The sequence below is a fragment of the Salmo salar genome, unplaced genomic scaffold, assembly GCF_905237065.1.
Source record: "Salmo salar unplaced genomic scaffold, Ssal_v3.1, whole genome shotgun sequence".
Taxonomy (NCBI): Eukaryota; Metazoa; Chordata; class Actinopteri; order Salmoniformes; family Salmonidae; genus Salmo; species Salmo salar.
Genome location: NW_025549570.1, coordinates 186,409 through 201,603, shown reverse-complemented (window position 1 = coordinate 201,603; position 15,195 = coordinate 186,409). Strand labels below are relative to the sequence as shown.

General features: G+C 42.3%; 1 protein-coding gene across 1 annotated transcript; it reads right to left on the bottom strand.

Moving 5' to 3' along the window:
- Positions 1–487: 487 nt before the first annotated feature.
- Positions 488–14,705, bottom strand: LOC106590807 (E3 SUMO-protein ligase NSE2). Its single transcript, XM_045713418.1, has 8 exons — positions 14,431–14,705; positions 8,825–8,936; positions 8,601–8,740; positions 7,041–7,153; positions 4,763–4,975; positions 4,707–4,724; positions 2,408–2,514; positions 488–836 (listed from the first exon to the last, which is right to left on the bottom strand). The coding sequence occupies exons 2-8, from the start codon at positions 8,845–8,847 to the stop codon at positions 746–748; spliced, it is 705 nt and encodes a 234-aa protein (XP_045569374.1). The 5' UTR covers positions 8,848–8,936; positions 14,431–14,705; the 3' UTR covers positions 488–745.
- Between the last annotated feature and the right edge of the window lie 490 nt (positions 14,706–15,195).

Below are 15,195 nucleotides of genomic sequence, written 5' to 3'. Positions count from 1 at the left end.
CTAGGCTACCTGCCTCCCCCTCTAACCGCTAGGCTACCTGCCTCCCCCCTCTAACCGCTAGGCTACCTGCCTCCCCCTCTAACCGCTAGGCTACCTGCCTCCCCCCCTCTAACCGCTAGGCTACCTGCCTCCCCCCTCTAACCGCTAGGCTACCTGCCTCCCCCTCTAACCGCTAGGCTACCTGCCTCCCCCTCTAACCGCTAGGCTACCTGCCTCCCCTCTAACCGCTAGGCTACCTGCCTCCCCCTCTAACCGCTAGGTTACCTGCCTCCCCCTCTAACCACTAGGCTACCTGCCTCCCCCTCTAACCGCTAGGCTACCTGCCTCCCCCCTCTAACCACTAGGCTACCTGCCTCCCCCCTCTAACCGCTAGGCTACCTGCCTCCCCCTCTAACCGCTAGGCTACCTGCCTCCCCCTCTAACCGCTAGGTTACCTGCCTGCCGCCCCACTGTTCTCTGAAGTGCATCCAATAACTTCATTAATAGGTAAATTGTATCAAAACCTTTATTTAACTGACTGAAACAGATGAATCCCTTAAGTATAAATAAAGAGAGGTTTTTGTTACAGAAAACTTCAGAATACCACAATTCTGTGATGAACAAATACGATCAGACACGGCAGCAAGATAACATTTGGTCACAACAACAACAACAAGTCATGTTTTTTTCCTCAATTAATTCAAAAGTCAAATTATTATTGTCAGGATTGATGAGTTGGCGTATCCCAGAATGATGCCTTGGTAGTCTACCTCTTCTGTATCTGTCTCTTCATAATCTGATCTAAGATCAGGTCTCCCTGCTTCACGTCCGTGTTGCCACAGCCAACCACCGGACAGCTGTGGGACGGAGAAAGCCATATTATGCTAATCAATCAATCTGATGTTTTACTGCAACAGTTGTTTTAAGTGTAAAACAAGGTAGAGAGGACAGAGAGATGACATCACATCCTGATTGACAAGGTGCTATAGCAACAGGGGTAAAACAAGGTGAGAGGACGGAGAGATGACATCACATCCTGATTGACAAGGTGCTATAGCAACAGGGGTAAAACAAGGTAGAGAGGACAGAGAGATGACATCACATCCTGATTGACAAGGTGCTATAGCAACAGGGGTAAAACAAGGTGAGAGGACAGAGAGACGACATCACATCCTGAATGACAAGGTGCTATAGCAACAGGGGTAAAACAAGGTAGAGAGGACAGAGAGATGACATCACATCCTGATTGACAAGGTGCTATAGCAACAGGGGTAAAACAAGGTAGAGAGGACAGAGAGATGACATCACATCCTGATTGACAAGGTGCTATAGCAACAGGGGTAAAACAAGGTAGAGAGGACAGAGAGATGACATCCCATCCTGATTGACAAGGTGCTATAGCAACAGGGGTAAAACAAGGTAGAGAGGACAGAGAGATGACATCACATCCTGATTGACAAGGTGCTATAGCAACAGGGGTAAAACAAGGTGAGAGGACAGAGAGATGACATCACATCCTGAATGACAAGGTGCTATAGCAACAGGGGTAAAACAAGGTGAGAGGACAGAGAGATGACATCACATCCTGAATGACAAGGTGCTATAGCAACAGGGGTAAAACAGGTACAGAGATATGACATCACATCCTGATTGACAAGGTGCTATAGCAACAGGGGTAAAACAAGGTGAGAAACAGAGAGATGACATCACATCCTGATTGACAAGGTGCTATAGCAACAGGGGCAGGACAGAGAGATGACATCACATCCTGATTGACAAGGTGCTATAGCAACAGGGGTAAAACAAGGTAGAGAGGACAGAGAGATGACATCACATCCTGATTGACAAGGTGCTATAGCAACAGGGGTAGGACAGAGAGATGACATCACATCCTGATTGACAAGGTGCTATAGCAACAGGGGTAAAACAAGGTGAGAGGACGGAGAGATGACATCACATCCTGATTGACAAGGTGCTATAGCAACAGGGGTAAAACAAGGTGAGAGGACAGAGAGATGACATCACATCCTGATTGACAAGGTGCTATAGCAACAGGGGTAAACAAGGACGGAGAGACGACATCACATCCTGAATGACAAGGTGCTATAGCAACAGGGGTAAAACGTAGGGAGAGATGACATCACATCCTGATTGACAAGGTGCTATAGCAACAGGGGAAAACAAGGTGAGAGGACAGAGAGATGACATCACATCCTGAATGACAAGGTGCTATAGCAACAGGGGCAGGACAGAGAGACGACATCACATCCTGATTGACAAGGTGCTATAGCAACAGGGGCAGGACAGAGAGACGACATCACATCCTGATTGACAAGGTGCTATAGCAACAGGGGCAGGACAGACTCAAGACAACAGATGTAGTGTAAATGAAATGACTAAACCAGCCAATAGGAGCATCACGTCTCACCGTAGCTTCTTCTTCTGGTTTTGCCTGGCCTTGATCATCCCCATAATGGCGTCCCGGTCGTAGTGGTGGTTACACTTCTTGTTCTTCATTGGGTTCACCATCTCCACCTGCAGGGACACACAACAACATGGACAAAACCAGACTGGAACGCTTTATGGTCCTGTTGCCGGGCAGTTTAGTTTACAGTGGTAAAGAAATACCAAACATACTCATTATGAATTAGTGAAATGGGAAAAACACAAGACAACAACCACATTCAAGTGAAATGGAGGTTGTCAGATGACAAGTCAAGACCTACATAGTAACAACACTGACAGGAGGAGTAGAGACCAACCTGAGTGAGGGGACAGGTTACCTACTGACAGGAGGAGTAGAGACCAACCTGAGTGAGGGGACAGGTTACCTACTGACAGGAGGAGAGACCAACCTGAGTGAGGGGACAGGTTACCTACTGACAGGAGGAGTAGAGACCAACCTGAGTGAGGGGACAGGTTACCTACTGACAGGAGGAGTAGAGACCAACCTGAGTGAGGGGACAGGTTACCTACTGACAGGAGGAGTAGAGACCAACCTGAGTGAGGGGACAGGTTACCTACTGACAGGAGGAGTAGAGACCAACCTGAGTGAGGGGACAGGTTACCTACTGACAGGAGGAGTAGAGACCAACCTGAGTGAGGGGACAGGTTACCTACTGACAGGAGGAGTAGAGACCAACCTGAGTGAGGGGACAGGTTACCTACTGACAGGAGGAGTAGAGACCAACCTGAGTGAGGGGACAGGTTACCTACTGACAGGAGGAGTAGAGACCAACCTGAGTGAGGGGACAGGTTACCTACTGACAGGAGGAGTAGAGACCAACCTGAGTGAGGGGACAGGTTACCTACTGACAGGAGGAGTAGAGACCAACCTGAGTGAGGGGACAGGTTACCTACTGACAGGAGGAGTAGAGACCAACCTGAGTGAGGGGACAGGTTACCTACTGACAGGAGGAGTAGAGACCAACCTGAGTGAGGGGACAGGTTACCTACTGACAGGAGGAGTAGAGACCAACCTGAGTGAGGGGACAGGTTACCTACTGACAGGAGGAGTAGAGACCAACCTGAGTGAGGGGACAGGTTACCTACTGACAGGAGGAGTAGAGACCAACCTGAGTGAGGGGACAGGTTACCTACTGACAGGAGGAGTAGAGACCAACCTGAGTGAGGGGACAGGTTACCTACTGACAGGAGGAGTAGAGACCAACCTGAGTGAGGGGACAGGTTACCTACTGACAGGAGGAGTAGAGACCAACCTGAGTGAGGGGACAGGTTACCTACTGACAGGAGGAGTAGAGACCAACCTGAGTGAGGGGACAGGTTACCTACTGACAGGAGGAGTAGAGACCAACCTGAGTGAGGGGACAGGTTACCTACTGACAGGAGGAGTAGAGACCAACCTGAGTGAGGGGACAGGTTACCTACTGACAGGAGGAGTAGAGACCAACCTGAGTGAGGGGACAGGTTACCTACTGACAGGAGGAGTAGAGACCAACCTGAGTGAGGGGACAGGTTACCTACTGACAGGAGGAGTAGAGACCAACCTGAGTGAGGGGACAGGTTACCTACTGACAGGAGGAGTAGAGACCAACCTGAGTGAGGGGACAGGTTACCTACTGACAGGAGGAGTAGAGACCAACCTGAGTGAGGGGACAGGTTACCTACTGACAGGAGGAGTAGAGACCAACCTGAGTGAGGGGACAGGTTACCTACTGACAGGAGGAGTAGAGACCAACCTGAGTGAGGGGACAGGTTACCTACTGACAGGAGGAGTAGAGACCAACCTGAGTGAGGGGACAGGTTACCTACTGACAGGAGGAGGAGAGACCAACCTGAGTGAGGGGACAGGTTACCTACTGACAGGAGGAGTAGAGACCAACCTGAGTGAGGGGACAGGTTACCTACTGACAGGAGGAGTAGAGACCAACCTGAGTGAGGGGACAGGTTACCTACTGACAGGAGGAGTAGAGACCAACCTGAGTGAGGGGACAGGTTACCTACTGACAGGAGGAGTAGAGACCAACCTGAGTGAGGGGACAGGTTACCTACTGACAGGAGGAGTAGAGACCAACCTGAGTGAGGGGACAGGTTACCTACTGACAGGAGGAGTAGAGACCAACCTGAGTGAGGGGACAGGTTACCTACTGACAGGAGGAGTAGAGACCAACCTGAGTGAGGGGACAGGTTACCTACTGACAGGAGGAGTAGAGACCAACCTGAGTGAGGGGACAGGTTACCTACTGACAGGAGGAGTAGAGACCAACCTGAGTGAGGGGACAGGTTACCTACTGACAGGAGGAGTAGAGACCAACTTGTGTGTGTGTGTGTGTGTGTGTGTGTGTGTGTGTGTGTGTGTGTGTGTGTGTGTGTGTGCCTCACCCGTTTTGAGTGCGTTTGTGACGTTCTCCTTAAAGCTGACCATCTTGCCGTGGTTCTGTATCTCTCCCTCAGACAGTCTGCTGTGTCTCTCAGTGAACTTGTCCTTCACCAGAGACTTCAGTCTGAACATGGCCTCGGGCTCCTGGTTCCTCACCTGGAGAACAGGAGACAGGTATCATCAGACAGGTGCTGCTGGGGGCAGCTGGGGGCAGCAGACAGGTGCTCTGGGGGCAGCAGACAGGTGCTCTGGGGGCAGCAGACAGGTGCTCTGGGGGCAGCAGACAGGTGCAGGGGGCAGACAGGTGAGTTAACCCTAACCTCCTGGTTCCTCAGCTGGTGGACAGGAGCCAATCAGCATATAATCATCAAGCTGTTGATTAGTTGAATCAGGGTCATATTCATTAGTGCACAGCGTAGCAAAAAGCTTAGCAATGGAAATTAAAACTAAGAGTTTCACATTGGACATGATCAGTTAGTCCCTCCCTGTTTCAGACGGCTCTGATACGTTTGGTGCCAAAGGAATTCGACCTGGGTGTTATAGAGCTCCACCGTGGAGGTGTCATAATACCCAGAAAACCTAGCGTTCAAACAGGGAAATGGTTCCAATCGTTTTCCCACCATACATTTTTCCCCATAGGGAGTTTTAGAAACATTTAAAATAAGGGCTGTGTTTGGTGTAGGTTTACCCCGGCGTGACGTTTTGATAACCGTGTAAATCTCTCTAGGACAAGGTGACTTTTATCAATATATTTGGCTCTATTTAGTCTCAGATTTGAAAATGCTAATTAGCATCAAAGTAGACATACAAATCCCAGCATGCTCCTGCACGGCATCTCTAGCTGACACCTTTGCTAACAGGTATTATGCAATGACATTTTTTAAAGAAATGTAACAAATGTATTTATTACTACATTGTTCTATGGGCTTGTCTGGTTTAGTATAATAACACCATTACAGGACTAGTTAGATGTCTGGTTTAGTTTAATAACACCATTACAGGACTAGTTAGATGTCTGGTTTAGTTTAATAACACCATTACAGGACTAGTTAGATGTCTGGTTTAGTTTAATAACACCATTACAGGACTAGTTAGATGTCTGGTTTAGTTTAATAACACCATTACAGGACTAGTTAGATGTCTGGTTTAGTTTAATAACACCATTACAGGACTAGTTAGATGTCTGGTTTAGTTTAATAACACCATTACAGGACTAGTTAGATGTCTGGTTTAGTATAATAACACCATTACAGGACTAGTTAGATGTCTGGTTTAGTTTAATAACACCATTACAGGACTAGTTAGATGTCTGGTTTAGTATAATAACACCATTACAGGACTAGTTAGATGTCTGGTTTAGTTTAATAACACCATTACAGGACTAGTTAGATGTCTGGTTTAGTATAATAACACCATTACAGGACTAGTTAGATGTCTGGTTTAGTTTAATAACACCATTACAGGACTAGTTAGATGTCTGGTTTAGTTTAATAACACCATTACAGGACTAGTTAGATGTCTGGTTTAGTTTAATAACACCATTACAGGACTAGTTAGATGTCTGGTTTAGTTTAATAACACCATTACAGGACTAGTTAGATGTCTGGTTTAGTATAATAACACCATTACAGGACTAGTTAGATGTCTGGTTTAGTTTAATAACACCATTACAGGACTAGTATCACTGGAAAGTGACATTCTGAGTGATAACGTAGAGGATTTGATGTACTTATCCAACAGCTACAGTAGACTACACACTGATCTCCAAAACGACATCTCCAGAATCCATCCGATGGGAGAAATCGGTCACGATGAAGGACAACTTCGACCTCTGCAGTGACACAGTTCACCACCTCACCTCCGCAGTGACACAGTTCACCACCTCACCTCCGCAGTGACACAGTTCACCACCTCACAGTTCACCACCTCACCTCCGCAGTGACACAGTTCACCACCTCACCTCCGCAGTGACACAGTTCACCACCTCACCTCCGCAGTGACACAGTTCACCACCTCACCTCTGCAGTGACACAGTTCACCACCTCACCTCCGCAGTGACACAGTTCACCACCTCACCTCCGCAGTGACACAGTTCACCACCTCACCTCCGCAGTGACACAGTTCACCACCTCACCTCCGCAGTGACACAGTTCACCACCTCACCTCTGCAGTGACACAGTTCACCACCTCACCTCCGCAGTGACACAGTTCACCACCTCACCTCTGCAGTGACACAGTTCACCACATCGACGAAGCAGTTGATCTCCTGGTCCAGTTTGGCACACTCCAGCATCATCAACTCCAGCTTCTTCAGGACTGCATCATTCTCACTTCCTGGAACAATAATAATAATAATACAAAATAATTCATATCTTGTATACTGTTGGTTATGGGGACACAAGCTTCCAAATGATAGAATGCCATAGCTCTCCGTCTTCTCTGTTCTTTGTAGAAATTAGAAAACCCCAAACTGGAATGCTATACTCACAACTCAATTATTGTTAAAGTACTTGAACTGGACAATTGTATGGGAGATTGACAGCTGTGTACACAGGGATGAAAATTAAGGTATCCCGCTGGCTAGTGCTTCTCAGACCGAGCTAGTAGAAAATGCATCCAACTAGCCCGCTGGCTAGTGCTTTTCAGACCGAGCTAGTAGAAAATGCGTCCAACTAGCCCGCTGGCTAGTGCTTTTCAGACCGAGCTAGTAGAAAATGCGTCCAACTAGCCCGCTGGCTAGTGCTTTCCAGACCGAGCTAGTAGAAAATGCGTCCGACTCAGCCCGGCTGGCTAGTGCTTTTCAGACCGAGCTAGTAGAAAATGCATCCGACTAGCCCGCTGGCTAGTGCTTTTCAGACCGAGCTAGTAGAAAATTCATCCGACTAGCCCGCTGGCTAGTGCTTTTCAGACCGAGCTAGTAGAAAATGCATCCGACTAGCCCGCTGGCTAGTGCTTTTCAGACCGAGCTAGTAGAAAATGCATCCGACTAGCCCGCTGGCTAGTGCTTTTCAGACCGAGCTAGTAGAAAATGCATCCGACTAGCCCGCTGGCTAGCGAGATTTCATATTTTCAAATACCACATGACACAGATTTTTGACCTGGATTAGTAAAAATATCAATATACTTGCACGGCTGACCAGTTCCCAAAATCCTGAAGTTACATCCTTGTGTGTACCGTTCCACTTCCTAGTTACATCCTTGTGTGTACCGTTCCACTTCCTAGTTACATCCTTGTGTGTACCGTTCCACTTCCTAGTTACATCCTTGTGTGTACCGTTCCACTTCCTAGTTACATCCTTGTGTGTACCGTTCCACTTCCTAGTTACATCCTTGTGTGTACCGTTCCACTTCCTAGTTACATCCTTGTGTGTACCGTTCCACTTCCTAGTTACATCCTTGTGTGTACCGTTCCACTTCCTAGTTACATCCTTGTGTGTACCGTTCCACTTCCTAGTTACATCCTTGTGTGTACCGTTCCACTTCCTAGTTACATCCTTGTGTGTACCGTTCCACTTCCTAGTTACATCCTTGTGTGTACCGTTCCACTTCCTAGTTACATCCTTGTGTGTACCGTTCCACATCCTAGTTACGTCAGTCAGTCAGCCAGCCAGCCAGCCAGCCAGCCAGCCAGCCAGCCAGCCAGCCAGCCAGTCAGCCAGTCAGCCAGTCAGTCAGTCCCATTGACTAGATACACAAAGAGCCTGTCCAGTGAGAAGGATTCGACAAAGATATTATCAGCACAGTAAAGTGTCTCTCTGATAGAGATGTGCTATTAACTTACCTGCTGTTTCTGCCACGTCCAGAGCAACGTCTGTCACAATGTCCATCCCTGTTCCAATATCTGTCTGGCATGTTTTCAGACTAGACAGTGTGGAGTGGACTGTACTCAAGGACATGTTGACATCTAAAACATGAAAGTATCTGAAACAAGACATGCAAGTTGTTATAATATTAGGGCCCTGTGTTTTTGGTTAATCGTGTCTTGTCACATGACATGGTTTTAACCTTTTATTTAAAAGATTTTTCATCAAACGGTCTTCTTTTCATGTCAGATGGTCCAACAACATCCTCAGATAACTGCTTTCATTTTTGTTCTAATTCAAATTCCTAGAAAAGGCTTGAAATAAAAAAATGTTAAATTCCAGGTCATGTGACATGATTAACCAAAACACAGGGACCTGGTTATAATGAATCAACATGATTAACCAAAACACAGGGAACTAGTTATAATGAATCAACATGATTAAGCAAAACACAGGGAACTAGTTATAATGAATCAACATGATTAACCAAAACACAGGGACCTGGTTATAATGAATCAACATGATTAACCAAAACACAGGGTCCTAGTTATAATGGATCAACATGATTAACCAAAACACAGGGACCTGGTTATAATGAATCAACATGATTAACCAAAACACAGGGTCCTAGTTATAATGAATCAACATGATTAACCAAAACACAGGATCCTAGTTATAATGAATCAACATGATTAACCAAAACACAGGGTCCTAGTTATAATGAATCAACATGATTAACCAAAACACAGGGACCTAGTTATAATGAATCAACATGATTAACCAAAACACAGGGACCTAGTTATAATGAATTAACCAAAACACAGGGTCCTAGTTATAATGAATCAACATGATTAACCAAAACACAGGGAACTAGTTATAATGGATCAACATGATTAACCAAAACACAGGGACCTAGTTATAATGAATCAACATGATTAACCAAAACACAGGGTCCTGGTTATAATGAATTAACCAAAACACAGGGTCCTAGTTATAATGAATCAACATGATTAACCAAAACACAGGGACCTAGTTATAATGAATCAACCAAAACACAGGGTCCTAGTTATAATGAATTAACCAAAACACAGGGTCCTAGTTATAATGAGTCAACATGATTAACCAAAACACAGGGACCTGGTTATAATGAATCAACATGATTAACCAAAACACAGGGTCCTAGTTATAATGGATCAACATGATTAACCAAAACACAGGGTCCTAGTTATAATGAATCAACATGATTAACCAAAACACAGGGACCTAGTTATAATGAATCAACCAAAACACAGGGACCTAGTTATAATGAATCAACATGATTAACCAAAACACAGGGACCTGGTTATAATGAATCAACCAAAACACAGGGACCTAGTTATAATGAATCAACATGATTAACCAAAACACAGGGACCTAGTTATAATGAATTAACCAAAACACAGGGTCCTAGTTATAATGAATCAACATGATTAACCAAAACACAGGGAACTAGTTATAATGGATCAACATGATTAACCAAAACACAGGGACCTAGTTATAATGAATCAACATGATTAACCAAAACACAGGGTCCTGGTTATAATGAATTAACCAAAACACAGGGTCCTAGTTATAATGAATCAACATGATTAACCAAAACACAGGGACCTAGTTATAATGAATCAACCAAAACACAGGGTCCTAGTTATAATGAATTAACCAAAACACAGGGTCCTAGTTATAATGAATCAACATGATTAACCAAAACACAGGGACCTAGTTATAATGAATTAACCAAAACACAGGGTCCTAGTTATAATGAATCAACATGATTAACCAAAACACAGGGACCTAGTTATAATGAATCAACCAAAACACAGGGACCTGGTTATAATGAATCAACATGATTAACCAAAACACAGGGAACTAGTTATAATGAATCAACATGATTAACCAAAACACAGGGAACTAGTTATAATGAATCAACATGATTAACCAAAACACAGGGACCTGGTTATAATGAATCAACATGATTAACCAAAACACAGGGTCCTAGTTATAATGGATCAACATGATTAACCAAAACACAGGGTCCTAGTTATAATGAATCAACATGATTAACCAAAACACAGGGACCTAGTTATAATGGATCAACATGATTAACCAAAACACAGGGACCTAGTTATAATGAATCAACATGATTAACCAAAACACAGGGACCTAGTTATAATGAATTAACCAAAACACAGGGTCCTAGTTATAATGAATCAACATGATTAACCAAAACACAGGGAACTAGTTATAATGGATCAACATGATTAACCAAAACACAGGGACCTAGTTATAATGAATCAACATGATTAACCAAAACACAGGGTCCTGGTTATAATGAATTAACCAAAACACAGGGTCCTAGTTATAATGAATCAACATGATTAACCAAAACACAGGGACCTAGTTATAATGAATCAACCAAAACACAGGGTCCTAGTTATAATGAATTAACCAAAACACAGGGTCCTAGTTATAATGAATCAACATGATTAACCAAAACACAGGGACCTGGTTATAATGAATCAACATGATTAACCAAAACACAGGGTCCTAGTTATAATGGATCAACATGATTAACCAAAACACAGGGTCCTAGTTATAATGAATCAACATGATTAACCAAAACACAGGGACCTAGTTATAATGGATCAACATGATTAACCAAAACACAGGGACCTAGTTATAATGAATCAACATGATTAACCAAAACACAGGGACCTAGTTATAATGAATTAACCAAAACACAGGGTCCTAGTTATAATGAATCAACATGATTAACCAAAACACAGGGAACTAGTTATAATGGATCAACATGATTAACCAAAACACAGGGACCTAGTTATAATGAATCAACATGATTAACCAAAACACAGGGTCCTGGTTATAATGAATTAACCAAAACACAGGGTCCTAGTTATAATGAATCAACATGATTAACCAAAACACAGGGACCTAGTTATAATGAATCAACCAAAACACAGGGTCCTAGTTATAATGAATAAACCAAAACACAGGGTCCTAGTTATAATGAATCAACATGATTAACCAAAACACAGGGACCTAGTTATAATGAATTAACCAAAACACAGGGTCCTAGTTATAATGAATCAACATGATTAACCAAAACACAGGGACCTAGTTATAATGAATCAACCAAAACACAGGGACCTAGTTATAATGAATCAACATGATTAACCAAAACACAGGGACCTAGTTATAATGAATCAACATGATTAACCAAAACACAGGGACCTAGTTATAATGAATCAACATGATTAACCAAAACACAGGGACCTAGTTATAATGAATCAACATGATTAACCAAAACACAGGGACCTAGTTATAATGAATCAACATGATTAACCAAAACACAGGGACCTAATTATAATGAATCAACATGATTAACCAAAACACAGGGACCTGGTTATAATGAATCAACATGATTAACCAAAACACAGGGTCCTAGTTATAATGAATCAACATGATTAACCAAAACACAGGGTCCTGGTTATAATGAATCAACATGATTAACCAAAACACAGGGTCCTAGTTATAATGAATCAACATGATTAACCAAAACACAGGGTCCTAGTTATAATGAATTAACCAAAACACAGGGACCTGGTTATAATGAATCAACATGATTAACCAAAACACAGGGTCCTAGTTATAATGGATCAACATAATTAACCAAAACACAGGGTCCTAGTTATAATGAATCAACATGATTAACCAAAACACAGGGACCTGGTTATAATGAATCAACATGATTAACCAAAACACAGGGACCTGGTTATAATGAATCAACATGATTAACCAAAACACAGGGACCTGGTTATAATGAATCAACATGATTAACCAAAACACAGGGTCCTGGTTATAATGAATCAACATGATTAACCAAAACACAGGGACCTAGTTATAATGAATCAACATGATTAACCAAAACACAGGGTCCTAGTTATAATGAATCAACATGATTAACCAAAACACAGGGACCTGGTTATAATGAATCAACATGATTAACCAAAACACAGGGTCCTAGTTATAATGAATCAACATGATTAACCAAAACACAGGGACCTGGTTATAATGAATCAACATGATTAACCAAAACACAGGGAGCTAGTTATAATGAATCAACATGATTAACCAAAACACAGGGACCTAGTTATAATGAATTAACTAAAACACAGGGTCCTAGTTATAATGGATCAACATGATTAACCAAAACACAGGGTCCTAGTTATAATGAATCAACATGATCAACCAAAACACAGGGTCCTAGTTATAATGAATCAACATGATTAACCAAAACACAGGGTCCTAGTTATAATGAATCAACATGATTAACCAAAACACAGGGACCTAGTTATAATGAATCAACATGATTAACCAAAACACAGGGACCTAGTTATAATGAATCAACATGATTAACCAAAACACAGGGACCTGGTTATAATGAATCAACATGATTAACCAAAACACAGGGACCTGGTTATAATGAATCAACATGATTAACCAAAACACAGGGACCTGGTTATAATGAATCAACATGATTAACCAAAACACAGGGTCCTGGTTATAATGAATCAACATGATTAACCAAAACACAGGGACCTAGTTATAATGAATCAACATGATTAACCAAAACACAGGGTCCTAGTTATAATGAATCAACATGATTAACCAAAACACAGGGACCTGGTTATAATGAATCAACATGATTAACCAAAACACAGGGTCCTAGTTATAATGAATCAACATGATTAACCAAAACACAGGGACCTAGTTATAATGAATCAACATGATTAACCAAAACACAGGGTCCTAGTTATAATGAATCAACATGATTAACCAAAACACAGGGACCTGGTTATAATGAATCAACATGATTAACCAAAACACAGGGACCTAGTTATAATGAATCAACATGATTAACCAAAACACAGGGACCTAGTTATAATGAATTAACCAAAACACAGGGTCCTAGTTATAATGGATCAACATGATTAACCAAAACACAGGGTCCTAGTTATAATGAATCAACATGATCAACCAAAACACAGGGTCCTAGTTATAATGAATCAACATGATTAACCAAAACACAGGGTCCTAGTTATAATGAATCAACATGATTAACCAAAACACAGGGACCTAGTTATAATGAATCAACATGATTAACCAAAACACAGGGACCTAGTTATAATGAATCAACATGATTAACCAAAACACAGGGACCTAGTTATAATGAATCAACCAAAACACAGGGACCTGGTTATAATGAATCAACATGATTAACCAAAACACAGGGACCTAGTTATAATGAATCAACATGATTAACCAAAACACAGGGACCTAGTTATAATGAATCAACCAAAACACAGGGACCTAGTTATAATGAATCAACCAAAACACAGGGACCTAGTTATAATGGATCAACCAAAACACAGGGACCTAGTTATAATGAATCAACCAAAACACAGGGTCCTAGTTATAATGAATCAACCAAAACACAGGGACCTAGTTATAATGAATCAACCAAAACACAGGGACCTAGTTATAATGGATCAAGCCACCCTCGGTATATTGGAGCAGATGCCAGGATGTCAAACCCTAACCCCAGGAGAACTGGTGTGCAGGTTTTTGTTCCAGCCCTGCTCAAAAAACACCTGATTCAGTTGCTCACCGAGACCTTGATTAGTTGAGTTAACGTTAGAGCAAGGTTGTAATAATAACCTGCATACGGTCACAAAACAAGTTATCTGTAGCTACCTTCAAGTTGAATCCACGTATCACCAACAAGTGCACTGACTAGCTATGTATGTTGATATCTGGCTAGCCGGCTAACGTTACGTTAAAATCACTAACTATGGCTAAGCAAGCATGCCAATAAATAGCTTGCTAACCTCACGACTTTCCCCACTGGGATGGGATAAACTAGTTGTAGAAGTGTTCTTTAATGTGTTGGTGCCTAAATAAGAGAAAACGCTAAACAACTTTAGCTACCTACAGTAGCTGCATAAAATTACCGGGAAAAAGTTTGTTGTTGCTACCTTTTCCGGTTTCTCTTGAGTCGGGCTGACCTTCTTCTTCTTCGACGGGGTTTAACGGCGGTTGGCATCTAATGTTAATAGTGCATTACCGCCACCAGCTGGACGGGGTACTGAATAACAAACAAACAGACAAAAACGTTTCAGGAAAGCGGGGAAAACGATTTCATACAAAATAAAAAACGTCAACTAAAAAAAAAACATATATATATATATATATATATATATATATATATATTTATATATATTTATTAATTATACTTATTCAATCACAGTCCACTCCAAAATACTTCCCTGGACAGGCTCAGGGGCCTGTGATGGGCTACGTTAACCGATGTGATCTAATCTCAAGGCCATCCTTCCAATTCTCAACTCATAATGTGTCATTAAGATGAGGAATATAACTTCTAGAAATTGTATATCTATACATAATGTGTAATTAAGATGAGGAATATGACTTCTAGAAATGGTATATCTATACATAATG